At 35.6% G+C, this 17,212-nt stretch overlaps 2 protein-coding genes across 2 annotated transcripts in view; both read left to right on the top strand.

The window, feature by feature from the left end:
- CCDC112 (coiled-coil domain containing 112) overlaps positions 1-11,744 on the top strand; it is a 30,171-nt gene extending 18,427 nt beyond the window's left edge. Inside the window, exons 4-10 of the mRNA XM_060091858.1 lie at positions 1,739-1,828; positions 4,331-4,406; positions 4,806-5,196; positions 8,323-8,736; positions 10,190-10,285; positions 10,987-11,105; positions 11,319-11,744. Coding sequence (XP_059947841.1) covers positions 1,739-1,828; positions 4,331-4,406; positions 4,806-5,196; positions 8,323-8,736; positions 10,190-10,285; positions 10,987-11,105; positions 11,319-11,349 — 1,217 coding nt within the window. The 3' untranslated portion in view covers positions 11,350-11,744. The remainder of the gene's footprint in view (positions 1-1,738; positions 1,829-4,330; positions 4,407-4,805; positions 5,197-8,322; positions 8,737-10,189; positions 10,286-10,986; positions 11,106-11,318) is intronic.
- Positions 11,745-14,936: 3,192 nt separating this feature from the next.
- The window catches only part of PGGT1B (protein geranylgeranyltransferase type I subunit beta), a 58,815-nt gene continuing 56,539 nt past the window's right edge, over positions 14,937-17,212 (top strand). Inside the window, exon 1 of the mRNA XM_060093263.1 lies at positions 14,937-15,096. Within this exon, the coding sequence (XP_059949246.1) occupies positions 14,957-15,096 (140 nt within the window). The 5' untranslated portion in view covers positions 14,937-14,956. The remainder of the gene's footprint in view (positions 15,097-17,212) is intronic.

The raw sequence follows: 17,212 nt of genomic DNA, 5'->3' as shown, positions 1-17,212 counted from the left end.
ATTATTTGATTTTCCCCCTTTTAAGGCAACTTTATTTTTATCATTTTATTTCTCTTCTACAATTTTGCCTCTCTTTATTCACACTTTGTGTTTATCTTATCTAGGAGAAAAAGGAATGCACTGTGTTAGTTTAAGGATACAGAAATTTCCCCTTCACATATTACAGCTCAGGAGTACTAAATACATATTCCTTACATCAAATATCATGCCACAATTTTAGCCTGAATTTGTGTAATATTGTACTTGAATGGTTTGCCTACAGTGCAGAATGTCAGTTCCAAATGAATTAATAAAAGATCATTTGCCCGGACTTTCCTGGTGGCGCAGTGGTTAAGAATCCGCGTGCCAATGCAGGGGACACAGGTTTGAGCCCTGGTCTGGGAAGATCCCGCATGCCGTGGAGCAACTGAGCCCGTGTGCCACAACTAGTGAGCCTGTGCTCTAGAGCCCGCAAGCCACAACTACCGAAACACGCGCACAGCAAAGAAGACCCAACGCAGTCAAAATAATTAATTAATTAATTAAAAAAATAAAAAAGATCATTTGCCCTATAGCGGTATCACTGTAGCTGATCAAACTATGGCAAAAATAAAACAACAAAAAACACTTTCCTGATTACTTTACTAGGGAAGTTTCTTGACCTAAAGTTTCAACAGTAAGACTCTGTAAAATACATTGGATAAAGTTTCTACTTTTATGGAACGCTTGAATTTTAATAAAAAATAGAACAAGCCAAAGTCACATACACATATTTGAGGTTTGTTCTGAATATTAGCACTGGCTTCAGGCCTAAAGGTAAACTTTTAAAAAAATAATTGCTTTTAAGGACTTCTGAACAGCGCCTTTTGGTGCCTCATGTTCATTTGTGGAAAAGTTGCAAAAAATAAGGGGGGTGCATAAGTAAAATACCCAAAGATGATAAAATATTACTATTATATGAATATGTATATGAATGTGAATATTTGACTTTAGCCTAATAATTTAAGTAAATATTAAAGTAAGATTACAACTTCAGAAAGAAAATATGAGAGAAGAATCCAGTCTTCCTGCTGTTGATACGGAACATCTGAAAATGGCTTTGAGACCCTCTTCTGTTCTTCAGGCTTTTATTGTGGGCCTAATACTTTACTTCAGACTGGTCGTTTGGCTGAGCTTGGCAACCTGTAGCATACATACCAGTAAATGGCACCTGAGACATCTCCTCAAGGCCATGACTGTGACACCAGGGGGTATCTTAGAGGATGTGGTTAGATGAAGTTAATTCTCACTAGGAAGTTTGTCAGTATTCATAGAATTAATATTGGTTACACAGTTTTAATATTCCAACAATAGTTGAGGTCAAAATCTATGTCCATAAATTATAACAAATTAAAAGAGAAAGAAAAAAACTGTTAAAGAACAAAACATGACTAAACCTATGCTACTGATCCATGTATTTGAGTGTCCAATAACTCAGTCTCTAGAGTTTAAAAAAATATTTCCAAGGACATTTCCTTGGCACAGGTTATAGTAAGATTTAGCCCATTGTGCTTTAAAACATTAGAGGAAATCGAGAGATTGTTTAGTTAGAGCAAGAGTTTGTTCAGGCTGTTTTGACACTTATAAATAACCATCTTTTGTTCATTATTTAATTGCTCTTCACTATCATTTTTTAAATGGTGGTGATCAGTCTTGTGTGAAGAATCCTGAACCACATTTGTCATAGAGTTATTTTAAAGTACATACTTCTCCCTTACAGGAGTAAAAATCCAGCAACAATTGGCCAAAATACACAACAATGTAAAGAAACTTCAGCATCAGTTAAAAGATGTGAAGCCTACACCTGATTGTAAGTAAATTTAGATTTTATATTTTTTCTTATGTATTAGTTTTTTCTTTTCATTAGAAAAGTTTATACTTTTCTAGTAAGAATTTTTCTATTTGGCATTAATGGAGGAGCTAAGCCCTACTTTTTGGTTATGGATTAATAAGGATACATCAGAAAACTGTAATATCTGGTGTTTATATATTTTTTTATCTTTAAAATGCTATCAAACCCTTACAAATTATGAAGTAGACAGAACAGATAATAGTGTCACATGCAGGATGAAGAATCTGTGGTATGCAAAGATTCAGATTCAGCTGATGAAGAGGAAAAAAAGACTGATTTCTTGATTCTTAGCCTAGTGTTTTCCCATCATTTGCTTTTTGAAATTATTGCCTTTCAGAGGCATTTCAAATACCTAAGGGAATGGCTAAGTAGTATTGGGGCAAATTCTAGTCATTTATGAAAAACAAAATTGTATCCTTACCTCCTTGCTTAAGCCAACACTCATTCCTGAGAGATCAGAGCAATACAGTAAAGTGCTCAAGATGTATGGACTTAAGAATCAGACACATGTTGGGTCAAATCCTTGAACTATCAGTTAAGTGATTTTAGGTAAGTTACCTGATCTCTTTGAGCTTTCATTTACTTAGCTCTAAAATGGAGATAATCATACAACCTAACTCATAGAGTTGGTACAGGAATGAAGTGAGACAATGCACATAAAGCATTTATGCACTTCCTATAACATAGTAAGCAATAAAAAATAGTAAATATAATTATTATTTATTAAATTAATACATGAAACCATTAAAATATTAGAAAGGAACATGGGTTAATATTTTTATAATTGTATTATAATTTATAAGAATGACGAAGATCAGAAACCATAAAGAAAAAAGTGGACATAATTGACTATTAAAAAATACCTCAAAACCATAAGCAAAGTTGAAATACAAATTAGGAAAATAGGGCTTCCCTGGTGGCACAGTGGTTGAGAGTCCACCTGCCAATGCAGGGGACACGGGTTCGTGCCCTGGTCCGGGAAGATCCCACATGCCGCGGAGCGGCTGGGCCCGTGAGCCATGGCCGTTGAGCCTGCGCGTCTGGAGCCTGTGCTCCTCAACGAGAGAGGCCGCAACGGTGAGAGGCCCACGTACTGCAAAAAAAAAAAAAAAAGAAAAAAAGAAAAAATTAGGAAAATATTAGCAGTGTATATGTAACTTAAAAAGCTAATATCCATAATGTGTAAAGAGTACCTACAAATTAGAGCAACAGAAAAATGGGCAAAGATTGTAAGTTGCATATTATAGCAAAAGAAACACAAAACACATGTGAAAAAGTGCTCAGGCTTATTAATTATTATAAAAATATCAATTAAATCAATGACAATAAATTTTTGGTTATTTTGGAACTGGTTAGAATTACGTGGGAAGGAGCACTCTCAAGAACTGTAAAGAGATAGAGCCTCTTTGAAAGACAGTGTGACAGTATTTAGCATACTGTAAAGTGGGCATACTTTTTTGATTTAGCATTTAAGGTTATCAATTATCCTCTAAAAGTATTTATTTGAGGGGGCAGGGATAGACTGAGAGTTTGGGATTGACATGTACACACTGCTATGTTTAAAATAGATAACCAACAAGGACCTACTGTATAGCACAGGGAACTCTGCTCGATATTCTGTAATAACCTAAATGGGAAAAAAATTTGAGAAAGAATAGATACATGTGTATGTATAACTGAATCACCTTGCTGTACACCTGAAACTAGCACAACATTGTTAATCAACTATACTCTGATATAAAATAAAAATTAAAAATAAAATAAAAATATTTATTTGAGCATGCAAAAATATGTATGCAAAGATAGTTACTACAGCATTGCATCTGTTTAAAGGTTCATCAGTTGGAGAATTAATTAAATGAATTAGGGTAGCATTAGACAATGAAATACCATGTAGCCATAAAAAGAATGAAGTAGCCATATGTATATTGATATGGAAAATTAACTACAACATTTTGTTAAAGAAAAAGTGCATGTCACAAAAAAATATATGTGGTATAAAATATTTTTTTGGAAAAAATAATATTTAAGATATGTGCATAGGAAAAAATCTGTTATCCAAAAACTGCAATCATAAAAATTCACTTTTTAGGGCCTCCCTGGTGGCGCAGTGGTTGAGAGTCCGCCTGCCGATGCAGGGGATACGGGTTCGTGCCCCGATCTGGGAGGATCCCATATGCCGCGGAGCGGCTGGGCCCGTGAGCCATGGCCGCTGGGCCTGCGCGTCCGGAGCCTGTGCTCCGCAGCGGGAGAGGCCACAGTGGTGAGAGGCCCGCATACCGCAAAAAGAAAAAAAAAAAAAAAAAAAATTCACTTTTTAAAAGCACATTTTTTTCTTATCCTTTAGGCTAAGAAGTGTTTTTAAATTAAGGGAACATTCTAATTTTCTTCCTAATTTTTAATTCTTAGTCATAATAAAATATGACATAACATAATTTTTCCTTTTTTTTTTTTTTACAGTTGTTGAAAAGCTCAGAGAAATGATGGAAGAAATTGAAAATGCAATTAACACTTTTAAGGAAGAGCAGAGGTTGATGTATGTTTTAAATACATTTTAATATACAATTATTTACCTTTTTTCAATAACTCTTTACTAGGTTGTTGTATGTAAACTATTTTATTGTTATGTATTTAATACTAGTCTTACACAAAGGCAATATAAAACCTCTTTTCTTTTGCTTTAGGTTTTACACTGCTTTTCATGTTTGAAGTGAATGTTCATTTATATTTGGACACTAAAATCTCAAATAAGAATTTGAAAGATTGTTTTTTCTCTGAGGAAACTCTTTTAAGGCTTAGATTTATAAATGTTAATAATGTAAAGTGGAGAAGATGACATCAAAAGAGTTGGGAATAGTAAAATTTGAAGAAAAATGAAGGGTTAATATGGATTGGTTTGTATCTTATTTTTCAAACTTTATTTTTAAAATTTTAGCTATGAAGAGCTTATTAAAGAAGAGAAAACAACTAATAATGAGTTGTGTGCCATATCAAGAAAAATTGACACATGGGCTTTGGATAATTCAGAAACAGAGAAAGCTTTCAGAGCTATGTTGAGCAAAGTTCCTGTAGACAAAGTAACACCAAGTACTCTTCCAGAAGAAGTGGTAGAGTTTGAAAAATTCCTTCAGCAAGCAGGAGGGCGACAAGGGGGCTGGGATGATTATGATCACCAGAACTTTGTAAAGGTGAGAAACAAGCATAAAGGGAAGCCAGCATTTATGGGAGAAGTTCTTGAACACCTTCCTGGAAGAACACAGGATGAAGTTCAACAGCATGAGAAATGGTATCAAAAATTTCTGGCCCTAGAAGAAAGGAAAAAAGAGGTAATAACAATTATAATAGCTATTATTTGTTGTATATTTTTGTGTTCTAGGACTGTGCTAAACTCTTTAACATGTATTATTAACTTTACAACAACCCCATGAGGTATGTTACAGTTTTTCCCCCCATCTTATAGAGGGTGAAACTGAGGCATTGAGAAGTGAAGTCGTTTTAGTGGAACTATAGTTGGACATCCTCAACATCCAGCATATCTACTCCAGTAAATAATAGTGGGTCAGAAAAAGTCTGACAGTGGGCAACACCCTCTGTGTCCACTAGAGTGTGGGAAATGCAGATTTACCTGGGCTTTTGATAAAAGTCATCTTACCAGCAAAGGCCACATTATTTTCAACAGAAAATAAAGAGGCAGTAGAAAGAAAACTCTTTGACTCAAAAGTTTCTTTTAGTTTTGGCACTTCAGCCTCATTATTTATTTTAAAAGACTCAAAATTTTGGCAACTCCAGAGTAAAAGGGTAACTCTTAATTGCAGCAAATACCTAAAAAGTTCCATTTTCACAAAAATATTATTCTGGCTCTGGTTTAGATCAGGATTTCTCAACATTGGCATTGTTGACCATTTGGGCTGGATAATTCTTTGCTCTGGGGGCTCTCCTGTGCATCGTAGGATGGTTAGCAGCATCCTTGACCTCCACCCATTAGATGCTGGTAGCATCCCCTGAATTGTGATTATCAAAAATATTTCCAGATATTACCAGATGTCCCCTGGAGGGTAAAAATTGCCCCTGGTCAAGAACCATGGGTTTAGATAGTCTAAGTCTGAGTCACTTTTTTGTAGACTTCAGCTAGATAAACTTTAACTCGATTGGTTTAACAAGAAAGGTATGGCAGTTCAACAAACAACATACCTAAGGAGCATTAAAGAAATATTTGATTGCACGTGTAGTCTAAAGTTTTAGAAGAAATAGATGGCATTTGTTGTTGCAGTTGTTTCTGTCCAAAATAATTTGAATGTTCGTAAGGTTGAGACTTGAAACTTTAAGAAAAACTTGGAAACATAAGTCATTTTTAAAAACTCAAAATAACAAGCAATTAAGAATTATTTGGGATTTTTTTCTCCACGATACTGAAAACTTGAGGTCCACAGGCCAACAAAGTGGTCTGTGGACCAGCAAAGTCAGCATCACCTGGGAACTTGTTAGAATTTAGCAGGCCCCAACCCCAGACCTAATTTCAACTCTGGGGGCGGGGCCCCAAAATCTGTGTTTAAACAAGTACTCTAGGTTATTCTGTTAACAAGCTAAAGTTTGAGAACCACCTCTCTAGGGAAAAGGAACAGACATACTGCTTCTTGTAATGAAGGTAAACCACCTGGATTTCGGCTTTCTCTTCTTATTCCCAGTCACTCTGTTTCCTGATATCTGATGATTGATTGGATGTAGGGGTGAGGTAAGAGGGGCTGTGAAAGTGGAGGTGTCATTTACTGAAGTAGGACATGGTGGAAGAGAAGAGGGAAGTTTGGGGGTACAGCATCAGGAATGCAGTTTCAAATCTGTTGAGTTTAAAATGTTGAGTAGGAAATTTACCATTTTTATCTCCCACTTCCTTTAATATATCCTGTGTTTTGCCTAAATGAACATACTTATTTTCAGACATTCCATGAACTTTCTGGCCCAACTACCCTTGCTTATCTTGTTCTCACTTTTTGGAACTTCCTTCTTTCTTCCCCCTTCCACTATCAACCTACCCAAATCTGCCCAGATCAGATGCTGCTTCCTTTCTGCTCACTCAAACATAAATAGTCCGCTCAGAATTTCACTAGTACTTGTTTATACGTCTTGTGTGATGTGTGATGGCACATTCTGTATTCTAGTATTTATGTACATATCTCACCTCAAGCAATGCTGCTCAAACTTGGTGCATGGACTGGATGTTAGTTTGCAAACTATTCTGGTCTTCAATAAGTTATCATGATTGCATGAGAATCAGCTACCCAGTAAGCACACTATTTAGTTCAGGTGGCTGTTTTTTCATAGAAAACTTTCTCATTGAGGAAGCAGTACACTGATTTACATTCTGGCATGAATTCCTGATATTGTAGTGGACCAGTACTTTGAGTAGCACTATACTAGATGGCATTTGGTATTGTTTTAATCATCTATGGTTCCTGTCACATTGTCTTGCATATAGTACACATAGCATAAGGATTTATTTAATGAAAATGAATGATATACCATAAGGAAAGATGAGGAAATGATTTCCCAACTTGAGGGGAAAGTAATTCAGTGGATGTTTCCTTTATGGCATAGAGAAGGCTGCTAGAATTTTAAATAATCTTTACATACACATATATAAAGATCTGAAGCTATTTTACTTTTTACTTTTTTTTTTTTTTTACACTTATGAAGCACTATGTGCCAGGCATTTACTCATTTAAACTTCACAACAACCCTGTTTGAGAAGTGCTGCCTACCACTTACAGATGAGCAAAAGGAGGACAGAGGCATTTAGTGACTCGTCCCAGGTTACACCTAGTAAATGGCAAAACCAGGATTTGGTCCCAAATACCTGGCTTCAGAGCACATACTCTCAACTACCCCACTTTTAATTCCTCTTCTGATATTTGACCAGAGATAGGTCACTCAGAAAGGATTCTAAGCCTGAAACAGGATTTGGAAGCAGAAGTGACATGATCAGAGGAAAGGGATGTTTCCCTTGAACACAAATGAAGGAGGTAAAGGGGAGGAGGATACTTCATGAGGTGTTGTCCTTGTGTACCTGGGGATTAAAAGAGGAAGAGAAAGGCTGATGGAATAGCCATTATTCAGTGTTTTAAAAGATACATTAAACTTTTTACAAACAGAAATAGAAAAAACCTGCATTGGTTTAAAAAAACACTTTTAAAAACTAAGCAGCTAGCATCCTGCATCTCTATTCTAGAAAGAAAGATGGATTTGAGCTTGTATTTTAAAATGTTTTTGGTGGGAATTTTCTGGCAGTCCAGTGGTTAGGACTCAGCTCTTTCACTGCCGGGGCCCAGGTTCGATCACTGGTTGGGGAACTAAGATCCCGCATGCTGCGCAGTGTGGCCAAATAAAAAAATAAAATAAAAAATAAAATGCTTTTGGCTATTAAAAACATTTTTTCTTGCTATGTTTTAACCATTTAGTCTATTCAGAATTGGAAAACCAAAAAGCAGCAAAAAAAGGAGGAAATTTTCAAGTTAAAGGAAAAAGCGGAGAACATACCAATGCTTTTTCATAATAAACAGGAAGATAATCAAAAGCAAAAAGAAGAACAAAGAAAGAAGCAGAAATTGGCAGTTGAAGCTTGGAAAAAACAGAAAAGTATAGAAATGTCAATGAAATATGCTTCCCAGTTAAAAGAAGAGGAAGAGAAGGAGAAAAAGCAGCAGAAAGAACGTCAGCGCCAATGTAAAGTAAAATTGCTGCTAGAAACTTATACCCAGCAGAAGAAAGAACAGGAAGAATTTTTGAGACTTGAAAAGGAGATTAGGGAAAAGACGGAAAAGGCAGAACAAAGAAAAACCGCTGCTGATGAAATTTCCAGGTTTCAAGAAAGAGTGAGTAAATACATTTCCTAAATAATTTTTCAGTGATACACGTGAAGGTATTACTTCCAGGTTCAGTTCAGCAAAAATTAATTGAATCCTTCTTATATATCTGGCCTGGACCTAGCATTAGTACACCAAAATAAGTGGGCCACACTCCCTGCTTTCTTGTAGATTATAGTCTACTGGGAAAGACCGGTGTGCAAATAGAGGACTTCAGTATAATATGGTAACAGTGTGGTGATTGAGGTGTGGACAGAGAACTTTCGGAGGTGGATGTGCAAGGAGGAAAGCTTCCCATAACTGTGAGTGTGAGACAGAAGGTGATACTTGAGTTGAGTCTTGGAAGAGAAGAAAGGGGAAGGAAAGGGGAGATCTTTCTTAGTAGAGTGAACATGAATGGGCAGCTTGGAGGAGTTTAACAGAGTAGTTTGTGAAGGAAACTGTAAACACTTCAGTATTTTTAGGGCATCAACTGGGAGATGGGAACCAGCAGGAGACAAGGCTGGAAAGGTAGCCACAGGCCAGGCCATGAATGTCTTGTTTTCTCTGCCAAACTGGCTGGCTTTTCCCCATAGGTGATTTGCTTACTAGTTCACTGTCCATCTCCCTACTATAATGTAAGCTCCATGAAGGCAGAGGTTTTGCCCTTTTTGTTCATCCTTTACCCTAGGGTCTAGCACATTATAGATACTCAACATATACTTAAAGGAATCAAGGTTATTGCTGAGAGGTAGGATTATAGGTGATTTTAAACAAATGTATATAAGAAAAATCCTAATCAAAGAAAGAAGTTGCAATCTTATTATCAGACAGGGTGGAATTCAGTCCAAATGTATTAAAAAAGACAAGGAAGGGTACTTTAAAATGAAAAAGAGTACAAATGAGAGGTAAGTGTTATGAATTGTTACATGCATCAGAATACATAGGAACAACACTCATAAAGCAAAAAATAAGGGAAATACAAAGAAAAATAATAGAAAAAAACACATTACTAGTGGGAGTTCTTTTGGTTCATATACAAAAATCTCCCTAAGTAACAAAAATCCACTCCCCAAAAAGGCAAGCAGGTCACATAATTAAAGGCTTAGGAAAAAAAAGAAAACCTGTTATACAGAAAATATATGAGAGGTCTAAAACCAGACATATCTGTATTGATAAGTGAAAATAGGCTAACTCACTCATTAAAAGAAAGGAAGTTTTAGACTGAGCCATAAAATAAAACAAGAAACACCTACAAGAAGGTGATTCAGAAAGGATGTGCATGTATTACATTTATATTCAGAAAATAAAGCTCTTAGCTTTTTTTGGAAAAAGTTGATATTAAAGGAATATTGCTACTTAAGGTAATTTAATTTTACTTTAAACTTTATTAAAGTTTACTTTAATAAACTTTGAAACAAATTCTAGCTAATTTTAATTTCTTAATGTTATCTTCTTTGTTGTTATCTTTTTTGTCTTTTAGGATTTACATAAACTTGAACTGAAAATTCTAGATAGACAATCAAAGGAAGATGAACAGGCAGAAAAACAAAGAAAACTGGCAAAATTAAAAGAAAAGGTACTCAGTACTGAGATTAATTTATTTTCATTGTCCTAATTCATTTATTTGTAAGCATACAAACATAAAATCCATTTTCTTTTTATCCATCTCCTTTATTTCACACTTATTTATTTACATATTACAAAAAATAACTTGATACAACTTAAGCAGCTGTTGTTTGAATTCTACCATTTCACATTATAAGCACCTCATTTTCTTTTACCCTAAATTCCTTCTCTCTTCCTACTCTTCATTCTTTTCTTCATTCTTCCTATATTAGCCTATATTTTAGACCTATAGCAGCTATGAGCATTGTTTAATTTCATTGGTGATAAAGATACTGGTGACACTCATGGATAAAACAAAGGACTTACTGGTGTTTATTTATCTTAAATTTATTGTCTGGCTATATCACTATCATACTTTGCTGCATTACATTTTCTTCACGATAGAAATAGAAAAAAATACAATAGTGGAAGTAGAATAAAATAATTGAACTAGAAAAAAACCTAAATTAACACTTTATTAATAGATTGATATGGTCCAAATTTTATTTTAGCTATATGAGCACAATTATAAGTTTACTGAAACGGTTTTATTTCTGTCTAGCGAATATCAAGTATTTTCCTTAAAACTGCTGTCTGTTACTAAGGATCTTACAAGTACAAACTTAATAGTTCATATAAATTAACTGGCACTCATTTTACTTCTGATTACAGGTTGAAAACAACATTAGTAGAGATCCCTCTAGACTTTACAAACCTACCAAAGGTTGGGAAGAACGCACCAAAAAGATAGGACCAACAGGCTCTGGGCCACTTCTACATATCCCACATAGGTAAAAAGGAGTTAGAATGGGTGTTCACTCTATAATAATTTAATAAACTGCATATAAATTATATATATTTTATGCAGTTTATGTATGTATATTGTATTTTATAATAAAAAGTTGATAAAACAAATCTATATACTTTTTAAAAGTTAACATTTAATCAGGACTTTTAAAAAATATCCTATATATTTGTAATTGCTCTTTTCTTCTTCTCCTTAGGGCTATTCCAACCTGGAGACAAGGAGTTTAGAAAAGAATATGGGATAATGAAATTGGCATTCAGTTGATGAGAATGTTAGCATATTCCGTTATAGGAGAGAGTGACTAACTGTGTTCTTGAAATATTACTAGCCTAGTCAGGTTGATAATTGTGTTGCATGTGAATTGGCAGGTATTAAGTCCCATGAGGCATTGTCATTAGTATTTCCTGTTTATACTAAGAGGGTAATTAATATACAAGTTGGCCTATTATTGATGTAAAAGTTCCTTGAATAAGTCTATGTTAGAAACAGTATTTCATTTAACTACTTAGAACATTTGAAAGATACTTTGTTTTTGTCACGGCATAGCAAAATAAATTGAGACAATCATAGAGTAACATTTTTAAACCAAAATTGTAAGATTTATAACTTGGAGCTAAATTAGCCTGAGTAACAAAAATGTAAAGTTTTTTTTTTGAGTTATGAAATAAGTTGGTTCCTTTTCTAAGTTTAACAAATTGGTAATTTGTCAGTTACTACATTTTTGTGTACCAAATATTTTGTATTTGTTTGAAGCATGCTTTGTTTTATATAGAGAATATTTATTTTAAAAACATGCCTCTCATCTCATATATACCCTATGATTTGTATTATTGGTATTTAATCTTTTTGGTTTCCTTTAGCTATTCCAAATCTCCTTTCAGCCTTTCTGGACTCCACACATTTATAAAATCTTGTGTCTTTCACATCTTCTTGGCTGATGCAGTTTTCTTTTCTGCTTTGTTTGCCTCAAAATATGAAAATCTTCTGTTTTGAAACATCATCTGAAATAAGCTGGCTTTAGAATACTATGATTTCTCTTAGTGGTATTTAAAATGTTATAAAATTGCTAGACTAATATATTTGGTCAAAAGAGTTAATTTTAAAATTTCCAAACTTTTGTAAATGAAAACACAATTTAACTTAATTTGACTAAACCTTTCATATTAAAAATATCTTAGTTCCTAACTTTAATTAGTTCCCATCTTATAGGAAAGGCATCATATACATAATAAATATAGAAACTCATTTCTTATAACTTTTATATTAGAGTATCTTTAATTGTAATTTGATACATTTAGGTCAAATGACTCAGAAATTTACTATGAGTAGTAGTCAAAACCTTTTCATATTTCAAAGTTAATATTCAAAGTAGATGGCCTCCAAATTTTGGAAACTGAATTCTGATTATACAATTATTGGTGCAAAATGAGAGAATTAATATAAAACATCCTTAATCAGGAATGCCCATTTTATTTATTGTACTTGTTCTCCTTAACTTTTTAAAATGATTTGAGGCAGTTTAGAAATAAAACAAGAACAGGACAAGGGAATTTAAAAACAGAATTGAACAGCAACAAGATACAGAAAAGTAAAGGTTTCTTATACATTACTTTCTAACGTGTTGCTTTTTGTTGTACACAAATACAGCTTTTAGTTTCCTGCATCTAAGGTAAGCTTACTGGGTGATATGGTTCTTATAGCTTTTTGTTTTATTTTATTTTATTTTTTTTTAATAAAAGTAAGTATGGAAGTATTTTGAAGAAACTAGTCCTTCTAACTGAATCTACTGATAAAATAAATGAGGAATTTATCATATGGATCCTTTGTATAAAGGATGTAGAATAAACATAATTAATGATGTCTTCAGTTACAGGCTCATAGAAGAGATGTCAAATAAACATTTCTTATACCAGATTAAAAAGTATATTAATAAGAAATTTAGAAAAAAACACTAAAGGAAAAATGTTATAAAGCACCCATAATTCCACTACCCTAAGGTAATTTCTTCCAAAAATACACCTATTTTAAATAGGTAGTCTTAGAATACATTTTAGATATTACACTGTAATCACTTAACATTACATCACATATTTTTCTGTGTTTCTGTATAGTTCAAACATTATCATTTAATGGATAAATAGTATTCAATTTTATAGATACTCTATCATTCCTATACTTTGAAGAACTGTGCTATTTATACATATATATATATATATATATATATATATATATATATAAAAACTTATAATGTAGAGTGACATTTTATATAGGGGGTTAGATTCTGTCACATGTATGTCAAAAATCTTGTATGGTCAGAATCACCCATGAAAAGGTGGGTGATTACTTACCTAGGAGGTATATTAGCTCTCAATGAGTCCACTATAGAAGTATTTTCCTCCAGATTTGGATCAGATTAGTGGTTCTTGGGCTGAGAATCAGATGGAATATTGGCTCCCCTTTAAGGGCCAGGTTGAATAGGATTGTCTTTCTGAGCTTATATAGAATGTGCATAATTGATTCTAGTAAGTTATATGTGTGTGATGTAATTTCACTTTGAACATCTTCAGACATTTTGTGGTGTATATGTGTAAGTGAGAGAGAAAGATCTTCATTGTAATAATGGAGTGAAAACTCCTCTAAACTGGGCATACCTAAAGGGCAAGGACTGTTGGTCTCTGTATTTGTAGGGAAGCACCAAGGACAGCCCTCTGCCCCTACCTGGCAGTTGTTAATGCAATATTTGTTAAAGACATGCAGGAGTACCTGTGAATAATTAGTTACTAGTACCTAACATTATGCAAGTTGCTTTGGATTGGTGAGTTAGGATAACTCCAGCCCACATGGTATGTTTTTTAAGAAATACATTTTCTAAGAAAGCTAACAATTGAAATTATGCCCAAACTTCTATTAGTTGATTATAAACACCAAGTTCAGGCCTGATCCTTGCGTGGATTTTTTTCCCCCAAGACTGAATCGTAAACTTTTAAAGGGAAGAATATATGGTTGAAGCAACTTAAATCCCTCTTTTTGAAGAAGAAAAAAAAAAGCTAGAAGCCTATGTTATTTCATTTTTTTAGCATATGTGTAGAGAACACGTTGCGCTTATTTTCCGTTGCAGATTGATCCAACATTGATGCCGGATGACACATTGACTCAAGGAGTAAAATCTTTGTCCCGTGAAAGCAAATGATACAAACCCTCGCATGCGAGTGAACAGGGAGTGTGTGTGTGTGCGTGCGCGCGCAATTCCTGGTATTCTATAGGACTAGGAACGTCTCTGAACTTTTGTAACATCGATAATTATTTAATAAGCATTTGGTTATCCCCATAACCAAATAATTTGATTTGTAGATTGAGTTTCTCCATCCATTCAGCTTAAAACTGTGGCCTTCCAAAAATGAGTCTGTTGGCAAATTTATACTGGCCCATCTCTGTTTTCACATGTACCATCTTCATGTTCTTTAGGGCCTTACGTTTCTCAAAGCGAACTTGAAGCTACTGACCTTGCACTTCCAAATATCCAAGATAAAAGTTCTGGAAGGATTTGTGGATTTGTGGATTTGTGGGCTGAATTTTACAAGGCTTGCGAGGTGTTTCCAAACCTTTGGAGCTTAGAGTAGAAAAGGCGGGGTCGTGCGCTACCTACGGAGAAATACGAGGGAGAAAGCGCCGCGTAAGGCCTTCCGTTGACAGCGTGTAGCTTCAATCACCGAAGTGGGAAGCGGAGGGCGCACGCCTCCGCCCCACCCGACCCCTAGGTGTTGCCCCTTGGGTTTTCTTCGCGCCGCGAGCCAACTGCTTCCGGGTCGCGGCGGACGTCGTTTCCGTAGCAGCATGGCGGCCACGGAGGATGAACGGCCGGCGGGGAGTGGAGAGGGAGAGCGGCTGGATTTCCTACGGGACCGGCACGTGCGGTTCTTCCAGCGCTGCCTCCAGGTCTTGCCGGAGCGCTACTCTTCGCTCGAGACCAGCAGGTAACTGGTGGCCACAGTCAGCGAGGCCGACACAGGGCCCGGCCCCCCGGAAAGGTGCTGCGGAGCCTGATGTCTAAGTGGGCGCCCGCTGAGGGCTGCGCCACCGCCCACCCAGCACTGCTTCCCCTCCCGGGCCGGGCTGCAGTCACCCTCGCTCCCGCGAGCTACGGCGAGAGGGCTGGGGCGAGCTGTAAGTCAAGGGCTTTTGGAATCTACAGGTTCCGCCCTTTTCACTTCTCAACCATTTTTTCGTCTCAACTTTGAGCTTCCTTTTTACCCCTGCTCCGAACCTGTGATTCCCTTGGCCTCGCTTTTGAGTATAAACAGAAAAAGACAAAGGGTTTGTCATCGTATTTTACCTAAATAGCCTCTCCAGTGCTTCCCTTTCGTCCATAAAGTCATTAATTCTTAATTGAATGCCTGTATGGTGTTCAGTGTATAGGAGCGGTAGGGAGCCTCTAAGGTTTGCGTAGATAAGAACTTTCCAGGAATCGTAAGTCTAATGATAGGATTGGCGAAAGAGGTGCTAGTGTTGCTGGAAGCAGCCTGTTAAAGTTTATTTGCAATAGCATTGTGAGTTGGGGTGGTCTGAGGACTGTGATCTGGCAGAGGCTAAGAAACTGAATTAGTCATTCAGAGTAAACGTCTGGGGATGAGAATAACGAAAGGAGGCGGCGATTTTTGCTTTGCACTGTTGTGTTTTGAAGTGAGGCTCCAAAGCTTCATGGGACTGGCTTGGAAGAGAGAGCCAATTGGTTTTGCTCTGATCTTTTCCGTATTTTCGTAACTGGGTCTGTGGTGTATTTTGAACATTTCAGTTTTGGAAGTTCTATAGATTACTTTCGCATACTTGGTCAAGAAATATTTATTATGGTAGGTGCTGGAGGACAGCTGAACAAGACGTACAGGCAGTTTCAATAGGGCAGGTTCCTAACCCGGATTTCCTTAGAGAGACCTTTCCTAATCACCCTTTCCAAAGGAGACTACTTCCAGTCACCACCTGAAATTATATATTGATGATACCCTTCTTTCACACAGGATTGTAGACTTCATGAAGGCAGGGTTTTTGTCTTTCTTGTTTACCTCTGTAATACCAGGGCTGCCCTGTCCAATTTGGTAGCCACATTTGGATATTTAAATTTGAATTAATTAAAATTAAATCAGATTAAAAATTCACTTCCTCTGTTTTCAGTAGATACCACTTTTCAAGTGCTCGGTCACCACATTGGCCTGTGGCTTTTGTTTCTATCTCAACATTTACGTCATCTCAAAAAGTCCTACTGGACAGCATTGCACTAGAACCTTGACTAATATCTGGCATAAGAGAAGGCAATAAGTACATATTTGTTGAATAACTATTCCGAGCTGAGCCCTGAAGGATGAACGGATTTTTGCTAAAGAAAGAGTGAAGCATCATTTATATTCCTTTCTCCATTCATGTATATTGATTGACTAACAGAGCCCATACCTCGATCTAAATGAACATTTCCAAGACTCAGTCATTGATTGTAATGATATGGGATGTTCAGAAATATATTGATAAATCACATTTATATTTTATGAGGATTAATTTTATGTGAATTTAAAGCATTTGAATAAAAAAACCACCCATCCTATTTTGACTGTTAAACAGTTGAACTTTGCTTGTAGCTATCACAGGCCTGTGGTTGCATTTTCAAAATGCTAGTGTGTTTGGTCTATATAAAATTCAGCAAGGACAAAATCATACAGACTAACGCATGTTGGCAGTAAACTGTAATCCTGCCCACAGCATAAATTGTCTGATTAAACAACTAACTTAACGATAGATTTAATAACTTAGTATGATCTTAGGATTTACACCAGGCATTGTGTATTAGGTAATAGATATGTTATATCACAGTGCACTAGTTAAGAGATATTAATGATATCCTTTTTATGCCTCATGTTTGTCACTTAAGTATGTTTTATCATTTTGGGTTTTTTTAATGGCTCAATTCATAACCACAAGATAATATGCACATACTGGTTTTTGTGGTGATTTTTTTAAAAGTTTTTCAATTTTTCTCTTTCCTGATTCACATTCTTTCCTTTCCTTAGTTCAGCATTAAGTCCTTTTGTGGTGTATGTGATTCAT

The sequence above is a fragment of the Mesoplodon densirostris genome, chromosome 3, assembly GCF_025265405.1.
Source record: "Mesoplodon densirostris isolate mMesDen1 chromosome 3, mMesDen1 primary haplotype, whole genome shotgun sequence".
In the NCBI taxonomy this organism is placed as follows: domain Eukaryota; kingdom Metazoa; phylum Chordata; class Mammalia; order Artiodactyla; family Ziphiidae; genus Mesoplodon; species Mesoplodon densirostris.
The sequence above is the reverse complement of the archived record's forward strand: the minus strand, read 5'-3'. Positions and strand labels throughout refer to the sequence as shown.